The 27,702-nt window shown below is 54.6% G+C and overlaps 1 protein-coding gene across 2 annotated transcripts; it reads left to right on the top strand.

The window, feature by feature from the left end:
* Nucleotides 1-535: 535 nt before the first annotated feature.
* ZBTB47 (zinc finger and BTB domain containing 47) lies at nucleotides 536-13,220 on the top strand. Of its 2 annotated transcripts, none has more exons than XM_034992993.1 (6): nucleotides 536-696; nucleotides 4,063-5,883; nucleotides 7,459-7,606; nucleotides 8,756-8,871; nucleotides 9,465-9,609; nucleotides 9,843-13,220. In XM_034992993.1, exons 2-6 carry the CDS (start codon nucleotides 4,405-4,407, stop codon nucleotides 10,202-10,204), a joined length of 2,250 nt encoding a protein of 749 aa, XP_034848884.1. In that variant the 5' UTR covers nucleotides 536-696; nucleotides 4,063-4,404; the 3' UTR covers nucleotides 10,205-13,220. The 2 variants fall into 2 exon arrangements, with proteins under 2 accessions (XP_034848884.1, XP_034848877.1); XM_034992986.1 differs by having other exon boundaries at nucleotides 4,324-5,883.
* The last annotated feature ends 14,482 nt before the right edge of the window (nucleotides 13,221-27,702 follow it).

Genomic DNA, 27,702 nt, shown 5'->3' on the forward strand with positions numbered 1-27,702 from the left:
CGGGCTAGCCGGAGATCCCAGAGTCACCCTCAGGTCAGAGCAGCCCAGGCCAGAGGGTGAGGGGTGCTGAGGGAGGCTAGGGTCCGGGGGTTCGGTGTCTCAAGGGAGCGGGTGGAAGGCTTTCTGCAGCTGGTTGGGGAGTGGGCGCGCCCAGCCTCCCTATTTCAGGGCCGCCTCCTACTCCGACCCCGCCTCTGGCGCAGCTGGAAGGCACCGAGATTAGACTCTGGGACGAACTTCCCGGCAGAACGGGGGCTCGGCGCGGGACAGTGAGGCCGGGGCCCATCCGCTGGAATGGGAGCGGTGGGGCCTGGCTGGGGGCCCCGGCGGCCCGAGGCAGAGCAGGCTGCACTGGGACCGCGCACACCACGCGTGTCCGCGCCCCCCGCCGGCACGCAGGGCGGCCTGGCCCTTTAAGCGTCCAGACGGCGGCCCCAGCTGACGCGCGGGCTCCAATCGGCGCCCCGCGCCCCCCGCCCGCCGCGCCCGAGGCTCTGGGGCCGCAGCTGCTCGGCGGCTGGACTCGCCGCGGCCCTGCGCCTCCGCCCGCCCGGCCGCGCCCCCGGGGGCCATGGTCGCGGGGCCCTGCGCGGGGGCGGCCCCCAGCGCGGCGCTTCATGGAGCGGCCCCGGCCCGGCCGCCGGGGGCAGCGCGATCCCGCGGGGCCCTGTGAGCCCCCAGCGCCACGGCACCATGGTACGCAAAGGCCCTGCCTGTCCCCCCGCTTATCCGCCCACCTGCCCGCTCTGCCTCCCGAGCGCACGGCCCGCCGGCTCCGGGTGGAGGAGTTGGAGGGATCTTCTCCCTCGCCGGGTCTCCCCGGCCCCTTCTCCCGGGTCTCCGCGGGCCCGGAATGCGGCGCTGTGGCGCGGCCCTCGGCGGGGAGGGGGTTAAATTCCTAGGGTGGGGGCCCGGGCGCGAGAGGCTGAGGTCTTGCTAGGCACCGGCGGAGGGGGGCGCTTCTCTGAGCCTGGGACGGCGCCGCCCTCGGACTGGGTGATGGGGGGGAGGGGGGAGGTCGGATTCCCGCCTGGGCCTTGGGCCACGTGGGCGCTGGAGCCGCCCTGCCTGGGGATTTGGGGCTACTGGGCCAAGCGGGGTGTGTTGGGGCGGGACGTCCGCAGCTCCGGTCCAAACTACTGTGTGACCTTGGGCCAGTCCTCTGCCCTCTCTGGGCCTGTGTCCTGGGAAAGGAGTGGGGCCGTGAGTGCAGAAGAGGCTGGTACAGACACCCCCTCTCCAAAAGGAGGTGTCTGGAAGTCATCAACCTGTGTCCCCTTGCTCAGTGTGGGCCCCACCCCCGGCTGCCCGGCAGTGAGGATTGGCGTGGGCGTTTGTGTGTGTGTGTGTGGGGGGGTGCTGCAGATGCCTGCCCAGGTTTCATCCCAGGGCCTCCAGGGAGGCACTGGGACAGGCTAGGGAGCTGGTGGCTTCATGGCATGGAGACCGGGTATCCCTCGGATGCAGAAGGCTCTGGCCCTGGGGCGCAGTCTCCGCAGGTGTCCCTGGCACCTGGCCTCCCCCGCCACCTCACTCCCGCCCCCAATGTGGCTTGCAGGTAGAGTTTGAGGGCTTGAAACCCCCTGGCAACGGGAGTGCCTGACCACTCCCCTGGCCTTGCATCTTAGATAGACCGACCTGGCCTGCACTTGAGGGTGGGGTGTATGGCTGCAGCTGGCCTAGCCGATAGGGAGGGATGGGTGCAGTTTCAGGGAACTGGCACATCTGGCTGGGGAGGGGGGCCGGCGCAGCTGGTGGGCCTTGCATGGGAGGTGCCAGGCAGAGGGGTGGCTGAGCCCTGCTGAGGTAGTTGACGGGTTATGAACTCTGGCAGCATGGGTGTGCCCTGTCAAGGAAGTCCAGTCAGGGTGCCTGGCAGAGACTCTTGGGCCCCTCCAGGGTGCAGGGTGGCCCTGGCTTGGGGCTTACTGCCGTGGGAACGGAGTCTTTGGGGCACCAGTATCCTCCAGGCTAACCCCTCCTTCCCTGCTGAGGCCAGAGGGCCCTGGGACCAGATCTGCACACGGGAAGGTCAGGCACTGCCCTTTTTTTCCAATGCCAGGTAGGCACTGGAGGGCACTCTGTGAGGGGAGAGCAGAGTGGACTGGGGGCCCTGTGGCCTGGCTTTAACGAGCCCTTAGCCAAGCCACTTCTGCCACTGTCTGGCCCCTGGTGGCCCTTAGGGGCCCTGTCACAACCGAAGTTGCATCCTGCCCCCTCACTGACCTGCAGGTGGCAGTAGCTCAGGGGAGGAGGCTGCAGGTGGCAGGGGGTAACGGTGGGGTTCTGGGCAAGCACAGCAGGTCCCCTGAGTCAGAGGTTCCCCAGATGCCTCTTCCTGCTTTGTAAGGCATTGAGAGCCAAGAAATCCATCTGTGGGGAGTGTCCAGTCCAGTCCAGCAGGGAAGGGGTGGCCTTAGCAGAGCTGGGAGTCCAGGGGCTCTGCTCCTGCCCGCTGTGCGACCCTCCCGTTCCGAGCCTCGGTTTCCCCATCTGTGCAATAGAGTTTGGTCCCAGAAGATGAATCAGAATGAGTCAGAGGAGGGAGATGGGAGGGACTTGGCACCATATCCCTGTTAGATTGGCCAGCCCTGGACAGGCCAGCAGCCCTGAGACGGAGGGGGCAGATGGTTGGCTTCTTGGCGGAGAGGAAGGAGGTGTGGGAGAACTCAAGGAAGATGGCGTCCATGGTCAAGAGTCTGGCCAGCCTGGGATCAGAGAGAGCATCGGGTGGGCGCTGCCCCCCGAGTAGCTGGGTATGCGGAGGGGGGCGGGGTGCAGGGTGCGCAGGGGCGGATCTGGAAGCAGATTGCCCCTGTGGCTCCTCGAGGTTCAACTGAGAAGTTGAACATAGATACCACCCCCCACCCCGCCCCAGCCCAGTCTGGGCCCCCTACTGCTGCCCCAGCAGTGGAACGACTAGCATGGAGGGTTGGGGTGGGCTGTGGATGGACGGAACTGGGGTTTCATCCCGGGCTTGCAGGGAGGTGCTTGGGGGAGAAGAGCTGATGGCTTTGTGGCAGTGGGGCAAGGTACCCCTCAAATATAGGAGGCTCTGACCCAGCTCGACAGGGCCTGAGGACGGCCAGAAACTGGAACCTGCGGGGTTGGTCCAGCCAGGCAGCTGATCGATAGATATTAACTGAACATCTGTGCCCCGGACCCAGGCAAGGGAGTGGGCAGCCTGCCTCTCGGTGCCATCCGCCTTTTGGGAAAGCTGCTGCGGAGGAGCCGGGAATGATTAAGCGAGCCCTTATTCTGGACAATTCACAGGTGCTGGATGTGGCTCAAGGGCCTGATAATCTGACCCATCAGACTTTGAGGGCCTCTCTCGGGCTCCAAAGGCCCCAGGTAGTGTGGCTTCCAAGATGGGGCGCAGAGCCTCTGGGCCTGGACCACACGTGACCTGGGGTCTGGGGGCCTAGAGGGAAGAGGGTCTAGGGCGGTCCTTGGGGGCCTCCTGTGTCTAAGCGTGGTGGACAGAAGACACAGTTCTGTCCTTCTACCCCCACAGAACCCCTGTGTGAGGGGGGAGCTGCCGGCAGCCAGGCCCGAGGCCATGGGCAGCTGCCTGGCCCAGTAGGAACGGGCTGGCTAGATCCCACCAGCCTCCTCCAGCAGGGCAGGAGGACCAAGGCCTGGGCCTGGATTTCTTCCCAAGAATTTCTACCCCTGCAAAGCCTCAGGCCCAGGCCCTGAGGCCCACTGCTGGTGAGGCGAGGGCTTTCCTAGGTACTACGCCCAGGGGTGCGGTAGCAGCCCGAAGCCGAGCAGTGAGCTAACGAGCCTGACTTTCATTCTTGAGGGGCCTGGGGCTGGGCAGGCGTGGTTTTATTTGTACGTGTGAGTGAGTGTGAGGGAGAGAATCCGTGGAGCTCAGGAAATGCTGAAGGAATGCTCGCGTCTGGGGTGGCCACCTCGCCCTAGTTCGCCTGGACCGGCCCAGTGTTGGCACAGAAAGCCCCTCATCCCAGGAAGCCCCTAAGGCCCACGCACTCCTGGATGCCGGTGACCCTAGTCCCTGTTCCTTCCTCTTTCCTTCTCTTCCCCTTCCCTGCCCAGGACGACTTCCTGTCTCACAGGGAAGCGCTGGAGGCCCAGGAAAGTTAACGGACTCACCCAGGAGCAGCCGGTGGTGACTGGAGTCTGAGCTCTGAGGGGCGGCCGGCTCGGGCCCGAGTCCTGGTTCCCCTGCGTCCTGGCTCGAGCTTCGGCTCCTTTCCCAGAACGCGGAGCCAGCAGGGACGGGCAGGCTGCCTCCCGCACGGTGGGGCGCTGCCCGGGTTGCTGGCCTTGACCTGACCTGTGCCCTCCGCCCCGCAGTTGCTGGTTGAGAAGACAACAGACTCACCGGCGGCCGAGTTCTCGCTGGTGGAGGACGTGGCCCTGCACTTCGCCTGCTTGATGGGCCGCCTGAACGAGCAGCGCCTCTTCCAGCCTGACCTCTGCGACGTGGACCTGGTGCTGGTGCCCCAGCGCAGCGTCTTCCCGGCACACAAGGGCGTGCTGGCCGCCTACAGCCAGTTCTTCCACTCGCTCTTCACGCAGAACAAGCAGCTGCAGCGCGTGGAGCTGTCCCTAGAGGCGCTGGCCCCCGGTGGCCTGCAGCAGATCCTCAACTTCATCTACACCTCCAAGCTGCTGGTCAACGCGGCCAACGTCCACGAGGTGCTCAGTGCCGCCTCGTTGCTGCAGATGGCCGACATCGCCGCGTCCTGCCAGGAGCTGCTGGACGCCCGCTCCCTAGGCCCCCCCGGCCCCAGCGCTGTGGCCCTGGCCCAGCCGGCCGCCGGCTGCACCCCGGCCGCACCACCCTACTACTGCGACATCAAGCAGGAGGCGGACGCCCCGGGCCTGCCGAAGATCTATGCCCGCGAGGGCCCCGACCCCTACTCTGTGCGTGTCGAGGACGGGGCAGGGACCGCGGGGGGCACGGCACCTGCCGCCATCGGGCCAGCTCAGCCCTTCTTCAAGGAGGAGAAGGAGGGTGGCGTGCAAGAGGCCGGCGGGCCCCCCGGCAGCCTCTGCAAGCTGGAGGGTGGGGAGGGGCTGGAGGAAGAGCTGGGGGGTTCTGGCACCTACAGCCGCCGGGAGCAGTCCCAGATCATCGTGGAGGTGAACCTCAACAACCAGACTCTGCACGTGTCCACGGGGCCCGAGGGCAAGCCGGGCACCACTACGGGCCCGGCCACCGTGGTGCTGGGCCGGGAGGACGGGCTGCAGAGACACTCGGAGGACGAGGACGAGGAAGAGGAGGAGGAGGAGGAAGAGGAGGAGGAGGAGGAGGAAGAACAGGGTGGTGGCAGCGGAGGGGAGGAGGAGGAGGAGGGTGGCAGTCAGGGAGAGGAGGAAGACGAGGAGGAGGAAGGGCACAGCGAGCAGGAGGAGGAAGAGGAGGAGGAAGAGGAAGGGCACAGTGAGCAGGATCAAGAGAGCTCAGAGGAGGAGGAAGAGGAGGAAGAGGGAGGGGAGGCGGGGAGCCGGCAGGGGCCGGCGGGGCGGCGGGGCAGCAGGGCAGAGCCCCCTCCCCATAGTCGCATGGCCACGCGGTCTCGAGAGAACGCCCGACGCCGAGGCCCCCCTGAGCCCGAGGAGGCCAGGCCGCGGGGCGGGAAGAGGCCCAAGCCCGCTCCGGGGGGAGCCTCTGCAGCGGCCCGAGGGCCACAGGCCACTGACGGGCTGGGGGCCAAGGTGAAGCTGGAAGAGAAGCAGCACCACCCGTGCCAGAAGTGCCCTCGCGTCTTCAACAACCGCTGGTACCTGGAGAAGCACATGAACGTGACCCACAGCCGCATGCAGATCTGCGACCAGTGCGGCAAGCGCTTCCTGCTGGAGAGCGAGCTGCTACTTCACCGGCAGACAGACTGCGAGCGCAACATCCAGGTGGGCCTCGGGGGCTCCTCGGGCGGGGCGGGGCGGGGGGCTCCCCAGAATGGCCACCCAGGCCGCGCCCCCAGTGTCCTGCTGCCTGCATCACCCAGACAGACTTACCGCCGGGCCCTGGGGCCAACGCGGGCCCAGGGTGGTCCGAGTTCAGGGGATAACATCCAGGAGGGCTTCCTGGAGGAGGCAGGTAGAGCTGGGCTTTGGCACATGGAGACACGTGCAGGTCGGACAGGAACAAACAGTACTCTTGGCCAGAGGGGCGAAGGGGAGGATGAGAGGAGGGAGTTGTCTGAGTACTTGAGCCAGCTCTGCGGGCTGAGCCCGTATTTTAGTCAATCCTAGGGCTGCTGGAAGACCAACAGGGCCACCACGTATAGTTTCACAGATCGTGCACTGCACAGAAGCACAGACAAGGTGGGGCAGGGTTTGCCCAGAGGGGGCGCCATTGGCACTTGCACAAAGGCTGAATAGAGCAAGGGGTGGCCTGGAGGAGGAAGCCCCTGCTCTCAGCTCTCTGGAGATGCCAGCTGGCCTGGGCCTGGGAAGAGGGATTGGATGAGAAATTTGGGGAGAGCAGGGGCTGCCGGGGCCAAGCAGGGGAGCTGGGCTGGCTGCCAGGCCTCGGCTCGGCCTGAGTGTGTGCCGACCTAGCCTCTCAGGGTGCGGGCAACACGGGGCCCGCCAGGCTGCTTTTTATCTTTGCTGGCCCGGAGGGGGTTGTGGGGGCAGCAGGTAGGCGGGTGCTAATTGCCTGAGCTAATTGCTAATTGCAGTGCCCTGTGGAGCAAGTGTTACCTGGGGGATTGCCTGGTCTCCTGCCCCACCCTCTTGCACCTGTTCCCACTTGCCTGCCCACTGGGCTGCCCTTTGCCTCTCCAACCTGCACACACCTGAACCTTCCTTCTGAAGGGGAAAGATGCATGTACCTCTTCTGACCTGGGCACCCGGACCCGTTTTCTGCCCAAGCCCTGACCTACTCCAGCCCTCCGGAAGTGTCTCCTGCAGGGATGGGCAGGACAAGAGGAGGAGGGGAGCATGTTCCCACCACCCTCCATTTCCTCATGGGACCCAGGACCTGCTGCAGTCCCCCTCCACCCCTTCCCCAGCCAGCACTTTGGCACCTCTCTCCTTGGGGATCTCCCGGGTGTCAGGGCATGGGTCCCAGCAGTGGGGAGGCCGGACGTATGATTTGAGAAGGGCTTCTTCGTGCACTGTGTGTAGCTTCCTCACATGCCATGGCCCTTCCGCCGATTATGTGTCTTCCCTCTGTAGACAGGTGCCTTGTTGAAATGAGCACGGAGTCGGGGCTTCCTGGTATAGATGGCCCCTGACCCAAGTTGAGTTCAAGGATGAGGGAGGGCCCCAGGCTGCAGCCCTGGGTAGGTGGGCATGTTTTTAGGGAGTTACCATCCCCAAGTCCCAGAGCGGCAGATTTGGCGGGTCGCTGGACATCGAGGGCTCTCCCTCCAGCACAGTCCAGGTAGAGAAACTGAGGTCCAGTGAGGGGCACATTGTCCCAGGGCACATGGTCCTGACTCAGGACCCAAGGCCTAAAGTCCTCTCACCCTGCAGTGTGTGACGTGTGGCAAAGCTTTTAAGAAGCTCTGGTCCCTCCACGAGCACAACAAGATCGTGCATGGCTATGCAGAGAAGAAGTTCTCATGTGAGATCTGCGAGAAGAAGTTCTACACCATGGCCCACGTGCGCAAGCACATGGTTGGTGAGTCTGGGCCGGGAGGGGATGGGGCCTGAGGTCAGAGCTGGGCCAGCTCCTGGCTGTGCTGGGCAGGACTTCCCATCCCAGGGCAGTGTGAAGGCGTGAGAAGGCCCCTCTCAACTGGGAATCCTGGACAGGCTGGTTGCAGTGGCAGCTGTGATCTGGATAGGCTCAGAGGTCGGGACTACCATGTACGGTTGGGCAGGTGGGACATTGCACAAGGGCTCCTGGACAAGATGGCAGGTGGGGACCAGAATCCAGCTGGCACACTGCTAACCAGACTGTGCATCTCAGCATGGGGTTATGGCCACCAGGGAAAGAAGTACCCTTTTCTAAATTACACAAAATGCCATATGGACTGACACAGGCCCTGTCTCAGTTTGAGGACAGCTGTGCCTCTAATTTTTTCTCACCTTCTGGCCCTTACAGGCCTTCAGGCTCCTCTGAATGAGGAGGCCCCCATGAATGTCTGCTGGGCTCCTCTGCCTTGGGCATGGCTGTTCCTCCCCTCTAGGAGGGCACGGCTGCGAATCTGGTGTTCAGGTGGCCCTCCTTTCTTGCCTGCTTGGGGTCTGGAGCTCAAGGGCGATGTGGCTCCCTGCCAGGCCTTACCCCTTTCTCCGGCCACCTGGGAGCTGGGACCCTGGGGTGGAGGTCCAGGCCAGGAGCATGCTGGGTAGCCCAGGACTGGTGGTCTTCCTGGGCTCGGCTTCCCCAGCTCTGAGCTGCAAGGGGGACTCTGGCTCCCCTTGCTTCCTCGCAGATCTTCCTTGAAGAGTTTGTTAGTCCTCACCTGTCTGTGGTTTTGGGGGAAGCACAGCCAACTCCCTCTGGACTGCCCAGTGTCATCCCCTGTAAAGCCCACCTTTGAGTCTCAGTACCACCCCTGGCCTCTCTCTGTAGAAGGACACGCTGAGGCGCACTGAGGCAGTGCAGAGAGCTAGTGGTGGAGCCAGGGTTTGAGCCAAAGCCAGTCCCGCTTGGGGTCCTTGCCCGGAAGTCAGCCCCAGGTCCTAGATGGAGCCTCTGAGGCAGACCATGAAGCGGGGGGGGGGGGGCCTCCCAGGAGGCCCAGTGTGGGATGTGGTCAGGCAGGGATCCCCCAAGAGCAGCCATGGGGGTCCCCCTGAGACATAATGGCCTGCCCCGCAGCCCACACCAAGGACATGCCCTTCACTTGCGAGACCTGTGGGAAGTCCTTCAAACGAAGCATGTCTCTCAAAGTGCACTCGCTGCAGCACTCTGGGGAGAAGCCCTTCCGATGTGAGGTGAGTCCCTTTGTCCACCTGCCCCAGGGGCCACCCTGGACGAGCGGGGGTGGGGGAGCAGCAGCTGCTTCAGGGGGCAGTGGAGTCCAGGATTCACAAAGAGGGGTGGCCCCCTGGTGTCTGTGGCCCCCGCCTCCCGCATCCTAAGCCGGCCGCCCACCTGCCTGCCCCCCACCCCCACCCTCCACCACCCCACCCTAAACCAGCCCCCACACATTCAGGGTGGGTCTTTCTTTGGGCTGCAGCCAGGCAGGGGGCAGGCCTTCTGGAGAGGTGGAGGGGGGCACATCTCAGGCAGAGCGGGGATAGAGCTGCAGGCCGCGATGGGCGGGGTGCGGGGGTGGGCGGGCGTTCCAACAAATAGGAAGGATGGGGGGCCCTCGGCTTGACGCAGGAGGACTCCTTCCATTCTGGGGCCTTTCCCACTTCCTGCCTTCCATCCCCGCCTGGGCCGAGCCCGCCCTTGGCCGCTTCTCTGTCAGTGTGCCGCCTGCCCCAGGAGCCCCTCCCCGTGTGTGTCCTCCCCGTCCCTGCGGTCCCAGGCAGGTGCTCCCCACCCTGCCCCCTGGCCTCACCCTCCACCCCGCCCTCAGAACTGCAATGAGCGCTTCCAGTACAAGTACCAGCTGCGGTCGCACATGAGCATCCACATCGGCCACAAGCAGTTCATGTGCCAGTGGTGCGGCAAGGACTTCAACATGAAGCAGTACTTCGATGAGCACATGAAGACCCACACAGGTACGGCTGCCGGGGCGGGGGGGCGTGGTGCCGGCTGGGGACCCCTCCTCGGCCCGGCCCCGGGGGCCTGCTGTGATGGCCCCAGCCATGCCCCTTCTCCGCTCCGGGCCTCAGTTCAGCCTTCTCTGGGGCTCAGCGCCATCCTCCGCGCCTCTGCCCGGGTTAGGGAGGCCCCGTGGGTGCCGGGGGCGCGGACTTCTCGGTGACGCCCCCCTGCCCATGCCAACGCCCAGGGGAGAAGCCGTACATCTGTGAGATCTGCGGCAAGAGCTTCACCAGCCGACCCAACATGAAGCGGCACCGGCGCACACACACGGGCGAGAAGCCGTATCCCTGCGACGTCTGCGGCCAGCGCTTCCGCTTCTCCAACATGCTCAAGGCCCACAAGGAGAAATGCTTCCGCGTCAGTCACCCCCTGGCCAGCGACGGCCCCGCCTCGGGCCCAGGCCTGTCCCCGGCCCAGCCCCCGGCTCACGCGCTGCCCCTGCTCCCGGGGCTGCCCCAGACCCTGCCGCCCCCCCCGCACCTGCCGCCCCCCCCCCCACTCTTCTCTACCACTGCCACTTCCGGCGGGAGGATGAGCGCCAACAACTGACTGCCTCTGCGGGGACCCCCGGCCCCCACCCGGCCCTCCCCTCCTGCCTGGGGGAGGGCAGCGACACCGGCCTGGCACCGCCGCCCCCCCTCCAGACGGGGCCGGACCTGTGCTGCTTGAGGCCCCGACCCTGGGGGTGTGCGGGCTGGTGGCCCCCGTGCGGGTGGAGGACACCTCACTCCCAAGTGCCCCCCTTCTCAGTGACTCCTTGAAGCCTTTGCTTTTTTTTTGTTTTTGGAAGTGAAGGAAAAAGAAAAGAGAGGAAATTATTTGCAGCACCCCCTCCAGGTGAGGGGGTTGCTGGAGGCGGCAGGTACAGCAGGGAGGGAGGGGCTGGGGAGCAGGTGTGACCGGTCACTCTGCTGGGGCCTGAGCCGGAGGGGGCTGGCCAGGCAAGCCTGGGTCAGCTTCAGTGGCCCATCTCTGCCTCCCCTGTGCCTCCTAACTTGCCCCTTCATCCTGGAGGCTTTGGGGAAAAGTTGGGGTGTCAGCCTCCCTGGAAGGAGTTGTGGATCCGTCTGAGGGCTGTGGACACCGAGGCAGGGGCTTGACTGTGGATGCCCATGAGCGTGTTGTGGGGGGGAGTGGCGAAGTGTGAAGGCTGCAGACCCAGCTTTGCACTGTGTGCAGTGGGGGAGGCAGGGGCTGGACCCCAGGCATTTGCCCTCCTAGCCACCACCCTGCCGGCAGGCACAGGGATCCCTGAGCTGTACCAGGCTGCATCGAGGTCCCTGAGTCCAGGAGAAGACATCCCCAGAAGCCTCTGAGCCTCGGGGCTGGGGGCTAGGCCCTGGGTGGGCAGACGGGCTGGCTCCCGCAGCACCAGATCCCAAGGGCTGCAAAGAGTCCCTGCAGCTGGGTGAACCCCAAGGGCAGGCCCTGAGAAGGAGGCAATGTTTTAAGGTTTCAAGGTGCTAGCAGGGGAGCAGGGGGCAGGGCGGCTGTTCACAGAGCACCCAGGTCCTCACCAGCTGCCCTGGTCGTCTCTCCCACACCAGCGGAGATGTGTGTGTGTCTGTCTCCATCCCTGCTCTGAAGGCAGAGGCCTCATCCTCTTCCTGGGCCTGGCCACAACCCACCCCAGGCCAGCGTCCAGCATCCCTGTCCTTCCTAGGCCTCTGCACCATGGGTGGGGCGCCTGTAGCATTGTTGGTGAGAGGAGCCCACAGGGTGGGGGGTGGGGGCTCTGGGGGAGCCCCCGCCTGTGCCCAATGCTTGCCGCCATGAGGCCGGCACTAGTAGGGACATCCTTTTTTTGTTGTCATTTAACGTCTTTATTCCTGCCTTGAAAATGGGGAGGAAGGTTCCATAAGCTACGTGTTTCCTAGTTAAGCTCTTTCCTTTTGTGTTTATACAGTTTTGTTTGTTATACTCTGCACCTTAAACCCCCACGACTACCCCCACACCACCACCTTCCCAAGCATGGTTGGAGTGGGAAGAGGCCTAAGCCCAAGGGGGACAGCGGCAGGGGATGGGGTGGGGGGTGGGGGGACTGGGCCCCATCAGCCCAAGGGCTGAGGGGGTCGGAACCCCTCTGACCTCCTTGTGAGGCCCATGGCGCTGGGTGGGGGCTGGGGACATTTTAATCATCAATAAACGAAGCACTTTATTCTGTACAGATGTGGGCAGGTCCAAGAAGCCCGAGTGATTTGAGGATTTATAATCCAAGCTACACAGCCCTGATAATTCTCTGGGCGCAGAGGGGGGCAGTGCCCTGGCCTAGTTGCATTTGGGGCTGCAGCAGGAGTAATGCGGAGTCAGAGCCTCCAGAACGGCCCTGCTGTCCTTTGGAGAGAGAAGGTGGGCCCCTCACTGAGAGAGGAAAGCTCCCTGTCTGGCTCCCAGTTCTGCAGCTCCCTTACCCCAAGGCTGGGGATTCTAGACTCCTGCTTTACTATACTCCCTCTCCTGTACCCCTTGATCTCTGGGCTTCCATGACGTCCTCAGGGTCCCCCCCCCTCTCTGTTTCCTCCTCTTCCTTGCTATTTCTAACCTCTGGTCCCAGTGCCTGGCAGCTCTTCAGAGCTGGCTCACATTTTCCCCCCAAAAAGTTGATCTCCCCCGATGTGCTGTAGGTCGGGACACCCATGGGTTCCCCAACCCCTGTCACTGGCACCAGGGTCTCCCATGGGGACTGGTGGCCTTGTCATCAGCTAGCCCCCCTGCAGCCTTAGTGAGTGAGCCTGGGGGACCCTGGCCAGTCCAGGTCCCTGTAAGGTATGGGGGGGGGGAGCTGGTGTCAAAACCCTGTCCCAGGACTTGGGTTCCATGTTCTAATACACCTCTCCTCGGAGGGCAGGGGTCCAGACGGCAGGCTGGGCTCTGGTCACGATGGTCATTGTAGCTGTGGGTGGGCACAGCCAAACCCTCTCCTGGGAGGCACCTGTCCCAGTGGGGACAGGAGCCCTGGTCCCTGGTGCTAAATGCTCTCTTCCCCTTGGGCCAGTGTGGGTAAAAGCTCCTTTCCAGCCAGATCACAAGGGTCTGAAGCAATAATGGAACCTCAGCAGTGCCAGTATGGGTAGGGGTTCTTGTTTTACCAGCTTTTACATTTCCTTTTTATTTTTAAAACAAATGAACAAGCACCTAGATATTGGAGTAAGGGGACTGGGGCATTATACCCACTTCCCAGGGCTGGTGGCAGGGAAGGGGGTCGGGATCACCACCTCCCACTGGAGTTGTGCTGGGTGGGGGGAACCCCTCAGTCCAGATGGACTTTTCAGCCCATTTGGCCAGAACTCGGGTCTGAAACCTGGGCCTGCCCCCTCCCCAGCTTCTCCTGGGCTCCCTGGTCTTGGGCCAGCTGGGGGTGAGCCGAGAGATAAGCTGGGGCTAGAGCCTCAGCCTCCGACCTTGGCATGTGCGGCCACAGCTCCCCTTACTGGGGGGTCCACAGTAGCGGAATGGCTGTGCCAGGTGTGTGGACCCTTGATGTCTGGGCCCCAAGTGCATGGGGGGATAGCAGGAGGGTGAGGACGAGCGTGAAGGGGAATAAAGTCAGTACAACTGTCCCTTGGCCCGGCCTCTTCTTTACATGTTGCCTGCCCTGACCACTGGCTGGAAAGACCCAGACCAGAACAAGGGAGCCCAGCAGCTCAGCGGTAGGCCGCATGGGTCACTGTGCCCTCGAGCAGCTGCAGACCACATCTCTCTCCCGTAAGGGGGCCTGGGCTTTAGGACCACCCAGAGTCAGGAGCTGAGGCAAGAGCGGAGACATGTCCCCCAAACCAGTGTTTGGTCCTGAGCTGGATGTGGAAGGGGATCGGAAGAGGAGAGGTCCTGGGGCTGCTGATGCAGAGATCCCCAAAGGCGGCGCCCGCAGGAGGCCAGGGCCCCTGCAGGACAGTTTTCCACGAGTGCCCAGGCCTGTGGCCACCGGACCCCCGGGACAGCCGGGGCCGCTCCCACTCATGTGCTCAGCACTTGGCAGGCAAGGGCCGTCTGAAGGAGCCAGCTATCAGAGATGCTGACGTGGGCCCTGGGAAGACAAACGCTCAGATGGAAGGCAGCTAGTGGCCTCCAAGGAGGGAGCAGACAGCTCTCCGTGGGGACCTCTGAGAATTAATTCGTTGTGCAGGTGATGTATGGAGCCCTGGCTCTGTGCCACGTGGGACTCTCGGCCCCAGGACTACGTGGGGAACAAGGCCCCTGTGTTTGTGGCCCTTGGCCCAAGATACATGAGGAGGGGTCTGACCAGGAGGGGCTGGGTGGATTCCTGAGCCAGAGAGGAGGTGTGGGTGCCCCCCGCTCTGTGAGGCCACGCTGACAAGCAGAGGCTGGAGACGGGTGTGGGGGCGCTGGTCCCAGGACTTGGGATTCCTGTTCTCCGAGGGCAGGGGTCCAAACGGCAGGTCCCAGAATTTGGGAGCCTGCACCTTTCCACACAGCCCTACTTCTTTGACTGAAAGGAACAGGCTCACTCAGTTTCAGTCACCCTCAAAATGGCGCCCGCCAATGAGCCTGAGGGCCTGGCTGCTTCCGTGTTTCTGCTCTCCACCCGTCTTGCCACCCATCTGCTGGCATGACGCCTCTCTGCACAGCCTCTTCCTTCAGCCCCCCCGCCATCCCCCCGCCTCATTCTAGTAACGTTTCCAAATGCCTACTCGAGTGCTGCTTAGGCACGAGTCACGCTGGGCTGGGAGGAAGAGGCCGCGGGGTGGTGGTGGACACCATGGCTGGCATCTCTGGAGCACTCATCCTCCCCCAGTTTTGCTCTCTGGGACCAAACAGCTCGTTAACACCTCATGTCCTGGAGCATAGTTCCTATACTTACACTCTAGTTGCAAGGGAGGCTGGGAAGGCGAGCATGTCTTCTACTTCGGGCAGGTAGCACTCACGATCAGAAAAAGGCGGTCCAAAGGCACTGGGTGGCCCAAAGGGTCCCTCTCCCACCCTGAGTCCTGGTTCTGGGGCCCAGGCCTCCTGAGAGAAACCGTGGCACATGCCTGCATCCTGGGCACAGGCCTGGAGTGTATACTGCATCCTATAAGAAGCTCCCAGCCTGGCAAGGCGAAGTCTCTGGGCTGGTTCCATAACGGATTCTTCCCCAAACAATGCCCCCTTCCATAGCATCAGCGGCTCCTGGGTGAAGGGTAAGGCCAGTACATGCTGTGAGCACCAGCCCAATGCCACCCAGCATTGTGTTGTGTAGAATCCCTGGGAAAATATCAATTTTTTACAATTAAAATTTTTCTTAGACATAGTTGAAAAAGTCAAATATTTCTGGAAGGCCTTTTTTTTTTTAAACAAAAGTTGCAGTGGCCTGTACCTCCTCTTTTCCCACTTCGAATAGGCAACCAGTTCCAATTCAATTGGTATTTTTGGCGTTGACTTTCAGGCCTATGAAATCTCGCCTCCACTCCTACTTCCTGATAGATTCAGTGTTAGGTATCATTTATTGATTTCTATCTTCAACACTCCCAACACACACACACACACACACACGGCTTCTATTCCCCTTTCTCCAAGCGTAGTTATATTATTATTTGGGGTTAGATTAACATTCAGTGCATATATTATTATGACTATGTAAACACTGATCTCAACGAAGCCATGTCACAGAATATGATTCCATTTCCTTTCCTGTACAACTTTTTACTTTTGTCTCTTTAAAATGTGGTTGCTTCAGTTTCTAGGTGCTTATCGCTTCTGTGTCCCCAAACTCTGCCATAACTGTGACTCTCCTCATAAGTGCACACACAGCAGGTGCCCCATCGGCTCCCTCTTGGCACTGTCTTTCCAGAACCCTCGCTCACACCTGCACTGGTCGATTTCCCCCGGCTGTCGTGGTGGGATCTCCCACCCTTCTGGGGATTCCCTTTGCCAATTCCTAGACAGATCTCCCGTTCCCCCGAATCCTCTATCTTCCTCTATCGGGTTTGCTCCCTCAATTTGGTGAAGCCCATCCTCCAGGGGCTTCCTGAGGAGGGGCTGAGGGGCACAGGGAAAGCCGTGGCCAGGCCCGACGTGGTGGGTCCTCCCCTACTCATGCAGGAGGCAGCAGCGAGCTGGTGACCATCCTAACACGGCTTCGTCATCATCATCACCGCTCGAGAGCAGGGCTGCAAGATGACCCTGGTGTGTGCCAAAGTGATGCCATCTCCCGTAAGGACACTTCGGCTTGACAACATCCCCCGGACCGTAGCGGACCTACGTTCCCTGTCACACTTTGCTAAGACTGTATCCCTTCAAGTTTACTGCAGGAAACTAACTTCTAGAAGGTTTATGTCTTAGTGGACTACTTTTTTCCTAACCCTGGGATGTAGCTTCTCTTCGGGATCACTTCAGGGAATGAAATTCTGAAGATCTTGACTATTTTTATTCTGCCCTCACACGGGGATGAGTTCGCCTGGGTACAGAACCCTAGCTTGGAAATCATTTTCCCCTCGGGATTTTATTTTATTTTATTTTTAAGATTTTATTTATTTTGAGAGAGAGAGCGAGCAAGCGAGAGAGCACAAGAAGGGAGAGGGGCAGAGGGAGAGGGAGAAGCAGGCTTCCCACGGAGCAGGGAGTCTGATGCGGGGCTCGAACCCAGGACCCCGAGATCATGACCTGAGCCGAAGGCAGACGCTTAACCGACTGAGCCACCCAGGCGCCCTTTCCTCAGGGTTTTAGATGCCAGTGTTTCGGCTGAGAAGCCCGATCCTGTCTTGACCCCTGATGCTGTGTGGGCGGTCTGCTTCTTGCCCCTGAAGCCTTCAGGGCCTCTGTTCCACCTCCAGCATTGTGAGCCTTCACAGCGATGTCCTTGGTGTGGGTTTTTTCTCACCCAGTGAGTGGGGGACTCGGTGAGCCCTGTCAGTTCGGGAAACTTTCCCGAAATATGGCTTTCAACTGTCTCTTCTCCAAGCCTTCCTCTGTTCTTCAGCTCCTGTCATTTAGATATTGGACCTCTGGGCAGCTTCTCTCATTCTCTTCCCCAGTCTCATGGTCTTCACCTTTTTTCTTCTACTTTCTGGGAGGTTTCCTCAAATGTGTTTTCCAACCCTTCTATTGAGTATTACATTGTTGCCATTATACTTTTCAATTTCCAAAAGTTCTTCTTTGCTTCTCTGGGAGTTCCTTTTTTATAGTGTGTATCCCGTTATTATGTAAACATCTTTCGGATATTATTACTAGCAATGTTTGAATTTTTTCTCCTTTCAGCTATTTTTTATCTTTGTTGCCTCTAATTTCCTTTCCCTTCTCCTTTTTTTATGATAATTTCTTAAATGTTGGGTGATCTTTGATCATTTTCCTCATTGTAATTTTTATTGCAATAGGGGTGCCTGGGTGGCTCAGTCAGTTAAGCGGCTGCCTTCGGCTCAGGTCATGATCCCAGGGTCCTGGGATCAAGCCCTGTATGGAGCTCCCTGCCCACGGGGAGTCCGCTTCTCCCTCTCCCTCTGCCCTTGCCCCCAGTCATGCTCTCCCTCTCTATCTCAAATAAATAAATAAAATCTTTAAAATAAAAAAGAAATCTTTATTGCAATAATTAGATTCATATGCAGTTGTGAGAAATAATACAGAGAAACCTCTTGTGTAATTGTACCTAGTTTCCCCCAATGATAACATTTTGCAAAACTAGCACAATACCAAACCCAAGACATTGACAGTGACACTCCACCGATCTTACCCAGATTTCCTGTTTTACTTGTCCTCACCTGTGTGTGTATTTACTTCTATAGAATTTTATCATACGTGTATGTTCACATACCCACCACCACAACGGAGACAGAACGTTCCAGAACCACATGCTTCTGTCTCTTGCCCTTTTTGCCCTTTTATAACTACACACAACCCCCTCCTGCAACTGCCCACCCTGTCCCTAAGCACTGGCAACCACCGATCTGTTCTCCATTTAAAAATTTTTGTCATTTCAAAATGTAGTAATGTATATGGTATGCAATCTTTTGGGATTGACTTTTTTCATTCAGCCTAAAGGCCTGGAGATTGACCCAATTGACTGTGTATATCAGTAGTTCATTCTTTTGGATTGCTGAGTAGTATTCCATAGTTTGTATGTACTACATTTATCTGCTGAAGGAGAACAGGGCTGTTTCTCATTTTTTGCTATAACTCATAGAGCTGCTATGAATATTCCCGTATAGGTTTTGTATGAACATAAGTTTTACTTTCTTGGGGATAAATGCCCAAGAGGACAATTGCTGGGTTATGTAAATAGTTGTATGTTTAGTTTTATCAGAAACTACCGAAGTAATTTTCTACGAGGCTGTACCACTTTGCATCCCCACTAGCAATGTGTGAGGGATACAGTTTCTCTTCATCTTCACCAGCATTTGGGTGTTGTCACGATTTTTTATTTTAGCTACTCTGACAGATGTGCAGTGATATTGTGGTTTTAATTTGGATTTCCCCAATGAGTAATGATATCGGACATTTTTTCAGGAGATGATTTGCCATCTGTACATCATCTTTGATGAAATATCGTTCGGGTCTTCTGCCTATTTTCCAGTCGGATTGTTGGGGTTTTTTTTACTGTTGAGTTTTGAGATTTGCTTGTGTGTCTAGATATTGCAAATATTTTCTCCCAGTCTGCAGTGTGTCCCTCCAGCCTTTTCACATGGGCTTTTGCAGATCAAAAGTTCTGTATTTTGATGAGGTCTAACTTATCAAATTCTCCTTTTATGGATCATGCTTTTGGTGTTAGGTCTAAGAACTCTTTCCCTAGTCAAATGCCAAAGATACTCTGCTGTTGTTTTTTTTTCCCTAAAAGTTTTCTTTTTTTTAAAGATTTTATTTATTTGTTAGAGAGAGAGAGAGCGAGACCGCACAAGCAGGGGGAGCGGCAGGCAGAGGGAGAAGCAGGATCCCCGCTGAGCACGGATCCTGATATGGGACTCAGTATCAGGAGCCCGGGATCATGACCTGAGCTGAAGGCGACGCTTAACTGGCTGAGCCACCCAGGCATCCCTCCCTAAAAGTTTTGTTTCACATTTTCTAAAAAAGATGCTTACTTACTTTGTTATTTAGGAGCCAACTCCAGGTGTGGGACCAACAGCGTTCTCTATGTTGTTGTTTTTTTTTCCATTGAGGTAATACACATAAAAGTCACCATCTTAACCATTTTTAGGGGTAGAGTCAGTGGTATTAAGTATTTCACACTGTTGTGTAACCATCACCACCATCCATCCATAGAACTCTCCTCATCTCGTAAAACCGAAACTCTGTACCCATTAAACACTAACTCCCTATGCCTCCCCCAGGCCAGCCCCCAGCCCTTGACAACCATCATTCTACTTCCTGCCTCCATGAATTTGACTATGCCAGGTACCTCACATAAGTGGAATCAGACAGGATTTGTCTTTTTGTGACTGGCTTATTTCACTTACCAAAATGTCCTCAAGGTTCACCCATGTTGTGGTCTGTGTCAGAAAGCCCTTCCTTTTTAAGGCTGAATAATGTTCCACTGTGTGTATAAACCACATTTTATTTATCCACTCATCCGCTGATGGACACGTGGGTTGCTTCCATCTTTTGGCTGTTGTGAATCCTGCTGTAATGAACACGGGTATACCTGTCTTTTAATACCTTTGGGTGTATAACCAGAAGTGGATTACGAGATCATATGGTAAGTGTATTTTTAATTTCTTAATGCACCGCCATACTGTTTTTCATACTGTCTCTACCATTTTACATTCTCACCAACAGCACACAGAGTTCCAATTTCTTTTTTTAAAAAATATTTTTATTTATTTATTTGACAGAGAGAGAGAGAGCACAAGCAGGGGGAGTGGCAGATGGAGGGAGCAAGAAGCAGGCTCCCCACTGAGCTAGGAGCTCATCGTGGGGCTCCATCCCAGGACCCTGGGATCATGACCTGAGCTGAAGGCAGACGCTTAACTGACAGAGTCACCCAGAGTTCCAATTTCTGCACATCCTCGCCAATACCTGTTTGTTTGTTTGTTTTTAAATAGTAACCATTCTAATGCATGAGGTGGTATCTTGTGGTTGGGGTTTACATTTCCCTAGTGATTAGTGATGTTGAGCATCTGTTCATGTGCTTATGGGCCATTTGTACACCTTTTTGGAAAAAGGTTGAGTCAAGGGATGCCTGGGTGGCTTGGTTAAGCGTCTGCCTTCGGCTCAGGTCATGATCCCAGGGTCCTGGGATCGAGTCCCACATCGGGCTCCTTGCTCAGCAGGGAGCCTGCTTCTCCCTCTGCCTGCCTTTACCCCTGCTTGTGTTCTGTCTCTCTGACAAATAAATAAATAAATAATCTTTAAAAAAAAAAAAGGTTGAGTCAAGTCCTTTGCCCATTTTTTTTAAAAGGTTTTATTTTTAAGTAATCTCTACACCCAACATGGAGCTTGAACTCACAACCCTGAGAACAAGAGTCACATGCTCTACCGACTGAGCCAGCCAGGCACCCCTATTTGCCCATTTTTAAATCAGGTTGCCTATTTCATTGTTATTGTTGACTCTTAGGTGTTCTTTATATTTTTTGGATATTAACCCTTTATATGATTTACAAATCTCTTCTACTATCCCATGGGTTGCCTTTTCTGTCAATTGTGTTCTCCCATGTACAGAAGTTTTAAATTTTGATGTAGTCCAATCTGTTTTTTCTTTTGTTGTCTGTGCTTCTGGTGTCCTATCCAAGAAATTGTCAGATCCGATGTCATGAAGTTTCACCCATGTTTTCTTCGAAAAGCTTTCTAGTTTTTGCTCTTCATTTTGAGTTTATTTTTGTTCTGGTCTAAGACGAGGGTCCAGCTTCATTCTTTTGGATATGGATATCCAGTTCTCTGAAGACCATTTGTTGAAAAGACCATTTGTTGAGAAGACCATTTCTTTTCCTCATTGAATGGTTTTGGTGCCACCAATCATTTGACCATAAATGTGAGAGCCTATTTCTGGGCCCTCTGTTCTGATCCACTGGCCTATACGTCTGTCTTTATACCAGGACCACACAGTTTTGATTCCTTTAGATTTGTAGTTTTGAAATAAAAATGTGTGAGACCTCTAACTTTGTTCTTCTTTTTCTTTTTTCTTTTTTTTTAAGATTTTATTTATTTATTTGAGAGAGAGAGAATGAGAGAGAGCACATGAGAGAGGGGAGGGTCAGAGGGAGAAGCAGACTCCCTGCCGAGCAGGAAGCCCGATGCGGGACTCGATCCTGGGACTCCAGGATCATGACCTGAGCCGAAGGCAGTCGCTTAACCAACTGAACCACCCAGGCGCCCTGTTCTTCTTTTTCTTTTTCTTTTTTTTTTTTTAAAGACTTTATTTATTTATTTGACAGAGAGACACAGCGAGAGAGGGAACACAAGCAGGGGGAGTGGGAGAGAGAGAAGCAGGCTTCCCGCCGAGCAGGGAGCCCGATGCGGGGCTCAATCCCAGGACCCTGGGATCATGACCTGAGCCCGAAGGCAGACGCTTAACGACTGAGCCACCCAGGCGCCCCACTGTTCTTCTTTTTCAAGGTTGTTTTAGATGTTTTACATTTTAAGTCCACGATCCATTTTGAATTAATTTTTGTATAAGGTGTGAGATTTAGGTTGAAGACTTTTTTTTTTTTTTTTTTTTTGCCTATGGATGTCTAATTGCTCCAGAACCATTTGTTGAAAAGTCTCTTTCCTCCATTGACTTACTTTTGACCTTGGTCAAAAATCAGTTGAACATATTTGGATCTCTTTCTGGGTCCTCTATTATGCTCCACTGATCTGTGTGTCGGGTGCTCTGCCAGTACCACACAATTCTGATTACTAGAGCTACATAGGAAGGCTTAATATCAGGTAGAGTGATTCCTCCCACCTAATTCTTCCTTGCCAAGATCGTTTTAACTATTCTAGGTCTTGCACCTTTCCCTATAAACTTTAGAATAAGCTTGTCTATGTTTATTAAAAATGTTTCTAGGACTTTGATAGACACTGAATTAAACTTATAGTTCAATCTGGGGAGAACTGACATCTTTATGTGCTGAGCCTTCCAATCCATGAACATAGTGTTTCTCCATTTATTTAGGTCTTCCATGATTTCTTTCATCAGCATTTTGTAATTTTCAGCATGGATCCTGTATGTGTTTTGTTAGGAATACTCATAAATATTTCATTTCTTTGGAGTGATTATAACTGGTATTGCTTTAAATTTTGGTTTCTACATGTTCATTGTCAGTAGAGAGAAATGCAGTTAATTTTTGTGGGTTGATCTTATATCCTCCGACATTACTGAGCCCATTTATTAGTTCTGAAAGGTGTTTTTTGTTTTTGTTTTTGTTTTTGTAGATTCCCTGGAATTATTTACCTTTCATTCCTGACAGTTTCACCGGATATAGAATTCACCATTGACAGTTCTTTCAGATCTTGAAAAATGTTGTGCCGCTTCCTTTTGGCCTCCATGTTATCTGATGAGAAATCCACCATTATTTGAATTAGTGTTCCCTTATAGGTAATAGGTTTTTTTTTTTTTTTTCTTTCTGGCTGCTTGCATGATTTTTTCTTTGTTTTTAGTGTTTGGAAGTTTATGTGTTTTGGCATGGATTTCTTTGGGTTTATCCCTGTTTGGGGTTTGCTCAGCTTTTTGAATTTGCAGGTTTGTGTCTTTCACCAAATTTTGGAAGTTTTCAGCCATTAGTCCTTCAGTTACTCTTCCAGCCCCTCTTTCTCCTCTCCTCCTGGGACTGTCATGATACAAATGGGGGATTTTTGGTTACTGTCTCATGGGCCCAAGATGCCATCCGTTTTTGTTTTGTTTTTCATTCCACTCTATCTCTGTTCTTCAGATTGGGTAAATCCTATTCACCTGTCCTCAAGTGCACTGATTTTATCCTCTGTCATCTCCCCCCTCCTACTGAGGCCATCCAGCATGTCTTTATTTCTGTTATTGTATTTTTCAGTTCTATTATTTCCATTTGGCTCTTCTATATAACTTCTATTTCTTTACTGAAATTTTCTCTTTTTCAAATTTATTTGAAGAGCATGTATTGATTGTTGAAGCATTTTTATGATAGCTGCTTTAAAATCCTTGCCAGATAATTTCAACATCTGATTAATGTCAGTGTTGGCATCAGCTGATTCTTTCTGCATTCAAGTAGTGATTTTCCTGGTTATTATTATGACGGGTGATTTTTTTTTTTACTGTACCCTGGACATTTTGAATTTATGTTTAGAAGACTTTGGGTTCTATTTGGTTCTTTTTTTTTATAACAGGTGGTTGCCCTGTTTAAGTTTGGCATGCAGGTGCTGGCCTACTTTTGTGGGCTGAGGTTCCAACAACAATTTAATTTTCAGAGACTTTGCAGTGTTATTTTCACCTGCTTGGTTTATCTGTGCTGCTGGGGCTCCCACCTGTTCCTGCTGCTGCTGCCAGAGAGAGCAGAAGGAGTTTCCCCAGGCCAGGTTGCCCAGGGTCCCTTGGCAGGGGAGGTGGGTCTCAGGCAGGTGTGGAAGGAGAGTGCTTTCCCTGGCTGCTTGTTGTTAGTGGGCTTCTGACAAACTCCCCTTGCTGGTGATGCTGCAGTTGTCTGGTATCGTCAGTGGGACTCCTGTTCAATTTGAGAGAGGAATAAACCTACCCGGGTCATCCTTTGTTGGGTACGTGGGTGTGAGACACCTGCTGCTGAGTTGTTCCTTCAACTTAGGGTCCTAAACCGATTAGTCATCCTTCTCCCACGTTTCTGAGTTACCCTTTAAGTGCCTCTTGCATATTTCCATGGTTTATCATTGTACTTAACAGAGAAGAACAGGGAGAAATGAGTCCCATATTGTGTGGGCCAGAAGTCGTCTTCGCAATAATTTTTTAAAAGTGCAGCACCAAAGAGCCCAGTGGCAGTCAGCATGCGTGAAAGGCCTTGTGACCTGGGGGGCTTCACTCTACATGGATCTGACTGTCTCTTTGAGGTCCCTTGGCTATTGATAGCTTTTTTTTTTTTTTTTCTTCTAGACTGTCAGAGTTCAGGGAGGCTGAGAACCTAAGTTCTGGCTTCTACCTTGGGGAAGGACCACTGATGTGGGACTGTCCCAAACATAGAAAGACTATTTAGGAGATATGAGGAGACCACCAAGGGTGACAAATGTCTGCCACATATGGACATATAACATGGCTACTCCAGCAAATACTCCACAGCCAAGTCACCACCCCACAAGCCTTTATTGGGGGTGAGGCCTGCTCATGCAATGAGGGCTGCAGACGTTGTTGAGTTTCTTGGCACATTTGTAAGGTGTTCTCTGACCTTGGCAAAACACATGTAAATTTTCTTAAGATTTTCACTTAGTATTTTTCTTTTTTTCTTTTTTAAAAAGGTTTTATTTGTTTATTTGACAGAGACAGCAAGAGAGGGAACACTAGCAGGGGGAGTGGGAGAGGGAGAAGCAGGCTTCCCGCTGAGCAGGGAGCCCAATGAGGGGTTCAATCCCAGGACCCTGGGATCATGACCTGAGCCCGAAGGCAGACGCTTAACAGCTGAGCATCCAGGCATCCCTCACTTGGTATTTTTCTTAAATAACCCTTGTGATATGCTAAGATTCCTAATGAAGGCAGAACATGAGTAGGCAAACTGGATGAAGCTCAAAATAATTATCTGAGCAAAAGAAGTCAGAACAAAAAGACAGACAGACGGGACTCCATGATACTGCTTATATAAAACTTCAGAAAATGCAAACGGATGATGGTGACAGAACGCAGATCAGTGACTGTCTAGGCTTGGGGTGTTGTAGGGAGAGATGAGGGAGGGATTAAAAAAGGGCACGAGGACATGTGGCTGATGGATAAATTTTCTAACTTGATTGTGGTGCTGGTTTCATGGATATATATATATGTATATATAGCCAAGGTTTCATGGGTATATATATATATGTATGTATACATATATGTATGTATGCATGCATGTATGTATATGTATGCATGTATGTATGTATACATATATATGTATATACATATATATCAAAACTTATCAAATTGTGGGGTACTTGGGTGGCTTAGTTGGTTAAGTTTCTGCCTTCAGCTCGGGTCATGATCCAGGGTCCTGGGATCGAGCCCCACATTGTTGGACTCCCTGATCAGTGGGGAGTCTGCTTCTCCTTCTTCCTCTGTGGTCCCCCCCACCGCCATCATGCTATCTCTATCTCACGCTCATGTGCTCTCTCTCTCAAATAAATAAATCAATAAAATCTTTTAAAAAACTTATCAAATTGTACACTTTAAATATGTGCAGTTCATTTATGTCACTTATGCGTCAACAAAGCTGTTTAAAAAAACAAAAACAAAAACAAAATCATAAGACTGATCCCTATTTGCTGGCCATCTAAATTTCAGTTTCTGTAAAAGGGCGTAAATAATAACTACCTCATAATTTTGGGTAAGATTAAATGAGTAAAAATTAGGGGCACCTGGCTGGCTCAATCAGTTAAGCATCTGCCTTTGGCTCAGGTGGTGATCCCGGGGTCCTGGGATGGAGCCTCCACAGCGGGCTCCCTGCTCAGCGGGGAGCCTGCTTCTCCCTCTCCCTCTGTCCCTCCCCCCGCTTGTGTGCTCTCTCTCTTTCAAATAAATAATCTTTAAAAAAAAATAAATGAGTAAAAATTAAAAGGATGAAGTGAGATGACATTCTCCCTTGATTCGACTGAAAGCCACGCAGTCATGCTCTGTCCCTCTCTCTCCTGTACTCATGTCCAATCCCTGGCCGGCTCCCTGGGTGACTACCAGAGTGGCTGGGGGCAGAGTGGACAGGATCGGCCATGACCTGGTGACTAGATAGTTGCTGAAATGGGGAGGTGGGTACATGGGAAATTGGCATATTATTCTCTCTACTTGTGGATATATTTACATTTCCCATAACTACAATTAAAAAATAAGCAGTGGCTCCCCATTTCACTGAAGGGAAAAACTGGCCCACGTGGCCCTACATGATTCCCCCACCCTTACCCCTCTGCCCTTATCTCCTCCTACCTCGAGTCGTAACCCCGCCCCCGCCCTGGAATCCTCCTATCTCCTGGCTTGAACCTGCTCAAAAAGAGTCCTCTCAGTGAGTCCAGGCTGACTGTTCCACTAAAATTATTACCACCACCACCTGTCCCTTTCCATGCCCCCTTCTCTGCTACTTGTCACTTAGCAGTTATTATCATCTGACATCTTGTATAACTACTTGTTGCTGACTCCCCCCACCACTTTGGCTGAAACTAAGTTCCATAAAGACAGGAATTCCTGCCTGATGTGTTCACTGTTGAATCCTTAGCACTGAACAGAGTGCACAGTGGGTTCTTGATGAATGAATGAGCTACATATAAATATGCTAGTGGAATGCCTGGGAGGGAGTGAGCACTATGGGATTCATCATAATCTAAAAATACGTCATTGAGTCATTTGATAAACATAAGTTAATTGTTCCGTATGTACTTTCTGTCCTGGTCTTTGGAAAATGAAGCTACCACTAATTTTTTTGTCGTTAATTTGTGGGAAGCAGTATGGTAGGGAGGGATTCCCACAGTCTGTGGAGGTGAGCAGATCTGCTTGGAATCCTGGCTCGGCCACTTGCCAGCTATGTGACCTGCCCAAGTTGCGCAGCCCCTCAGAGCCTGATCTCCTCACTGACGGTGCCTGTTGGAAATGCCCTGCATTGGGGGCTAGGCTGGAAGCCCTGGGATGAGACTTTACCCCTTCTGCAAGAGGGACAGGACCACCTCCAGGACCTGCCCGGCTGCGTGCCCCTCTAAGACCTGCTGGTGGGGTGTGCAAACGATGGTTGAGGGCACTGCTCAGGGACAGGCAGTGACACCTCTGAGATCACAAAAGGGGAGGTCACTCAGCCTTGGCCCATCCTGAGGTCCCCTCTCCAATCCCTCTGCCCCTCAAGCCTGAGGTTATAAACAAGTGACTCAGAGGAATGATGGGAGAATGCCCCATAATAGTTTACACTAGTGTCCTGGGGGCTAAATTTAACCCACAGCTGCAGCTTCTGGCACTTTGGGAACAAGTTAATCTTGGTGGCTGAGGCTGATTGTGTGTGTGTGTGTGTGTGTGTATGTGTAGTGGGGGAAGAGTGGTAAGTCCAGAGAAGGCTGGGCATCAGGACTGGCTATCCTGGGCCTCTACCCCGACACCCTTTAGATGGTAGACAGGGTGCAAGGGCCCCAAGGCCAAGGTAGACTCAGGTCAAGCTTAGTATGGACCAAGAACAGTGAGCATAGACAGCTATCCTGGAATATTAAACTCTTAGAGTGTTACTTTTTGAACACTAGAATCCAGACTGTCACTCCGCTAGAATGTTAAAACCCTGGGAATTTAAATACCTAGAATAGTTGAAGCCTAGGAAATTACTTTTCTAGCACGTCTGACACCTTACAATGTTAAAACCCTGTGACAGCGTACTCCCAGGAACACTGAGCCTCAGTGCTTCCGAACCTCAGCAGAACTGTAACTGAGGCCCTTAGATTCTAACTCATCCAACTCCCCGTTGTGTGGAAAGGGAAACTGAGGCTCAACAGAGCCACGTGACCTGTGCAGGCCCTTCAGAAAAGAAGTGACTGTGTTTACCTAAGGCACCTTTTTGCTTTCTTGCACAGTCTAAGGAGGGTCTCAGATCTGGAGTAGAAAGGGGTAAAGGTCTTCCCATTTTAAAGGTAGGGCAATGAGGTCCCCTATGAGTGAATGCCTTTCCAAGTTCACTGAACAGGAAACCCAAGCACACTGTATCCAAGGGTGGACGGGGTGAGATGTACTCCAGGGAGGAAGATGGAAGCACCCAGACAGAAAGGCCCAGAAGGCATGAACGAAGGGAGATCCTGGAAGAGGGACACCAAAGCTTCTCGCTCCCTGGCCTGAGGGGCAGAGCTTGGGTCATCACGGGCCCTCAGGGGCACCGCCTGACCAAGGAATGTAGTCGAGGCCTTGCTGTGCTCCATTTAGAAATGAGGCAGCGAGGCCCTCATAGGCCCAAATACCCCACCCCTGTCCCGTGCGCCCCTGGGGCTGAGTCAAGGCTGCTCTGGGAGGGGGCCTCTGCCCAGCTGTCCCCTCTGCGTCATGCGCAGGAAGCCAGGCAGCTCGCCTTACAGGG

Source organism: Mirounga leonina, unplaced genomic scaffold, assembly GCF_011800145.1.
Source record: "Mirounga leonina isolate KUSES-001 unplaced genomic scaffold, KU_Mleo_1.0 Mir_115, whole genome shotgun sequence".
Lineage (NCBI taxonomy): Eukaryota > Metazoa > Chordata > Mammalia > Carnivora > Phocidae > Mirounga > Mirounga leonina.

What these genes read in the sequence shown, in the direction of transcription:
- ZBTB47 (XM_034992986.1), top strand. An exon ending in AGAAGCCCTTCCGATGTGAG is followed by an intron (nt 8,872 to 9,464) that starts GTGAGTCCCTTT and finishes CCCCGCCCTCAG; the next exon opens with AACTGCAATGAGCGCTTCCA. An exon ending in GCACATGAAGACCCACACAG is followed by an intron (nt 9,610 to 9,842) that starts GTACGGCTGCCG and finishes GCCAACGCCCAG; the next exon opens with GGGAGAAGCCGTACATCTGT.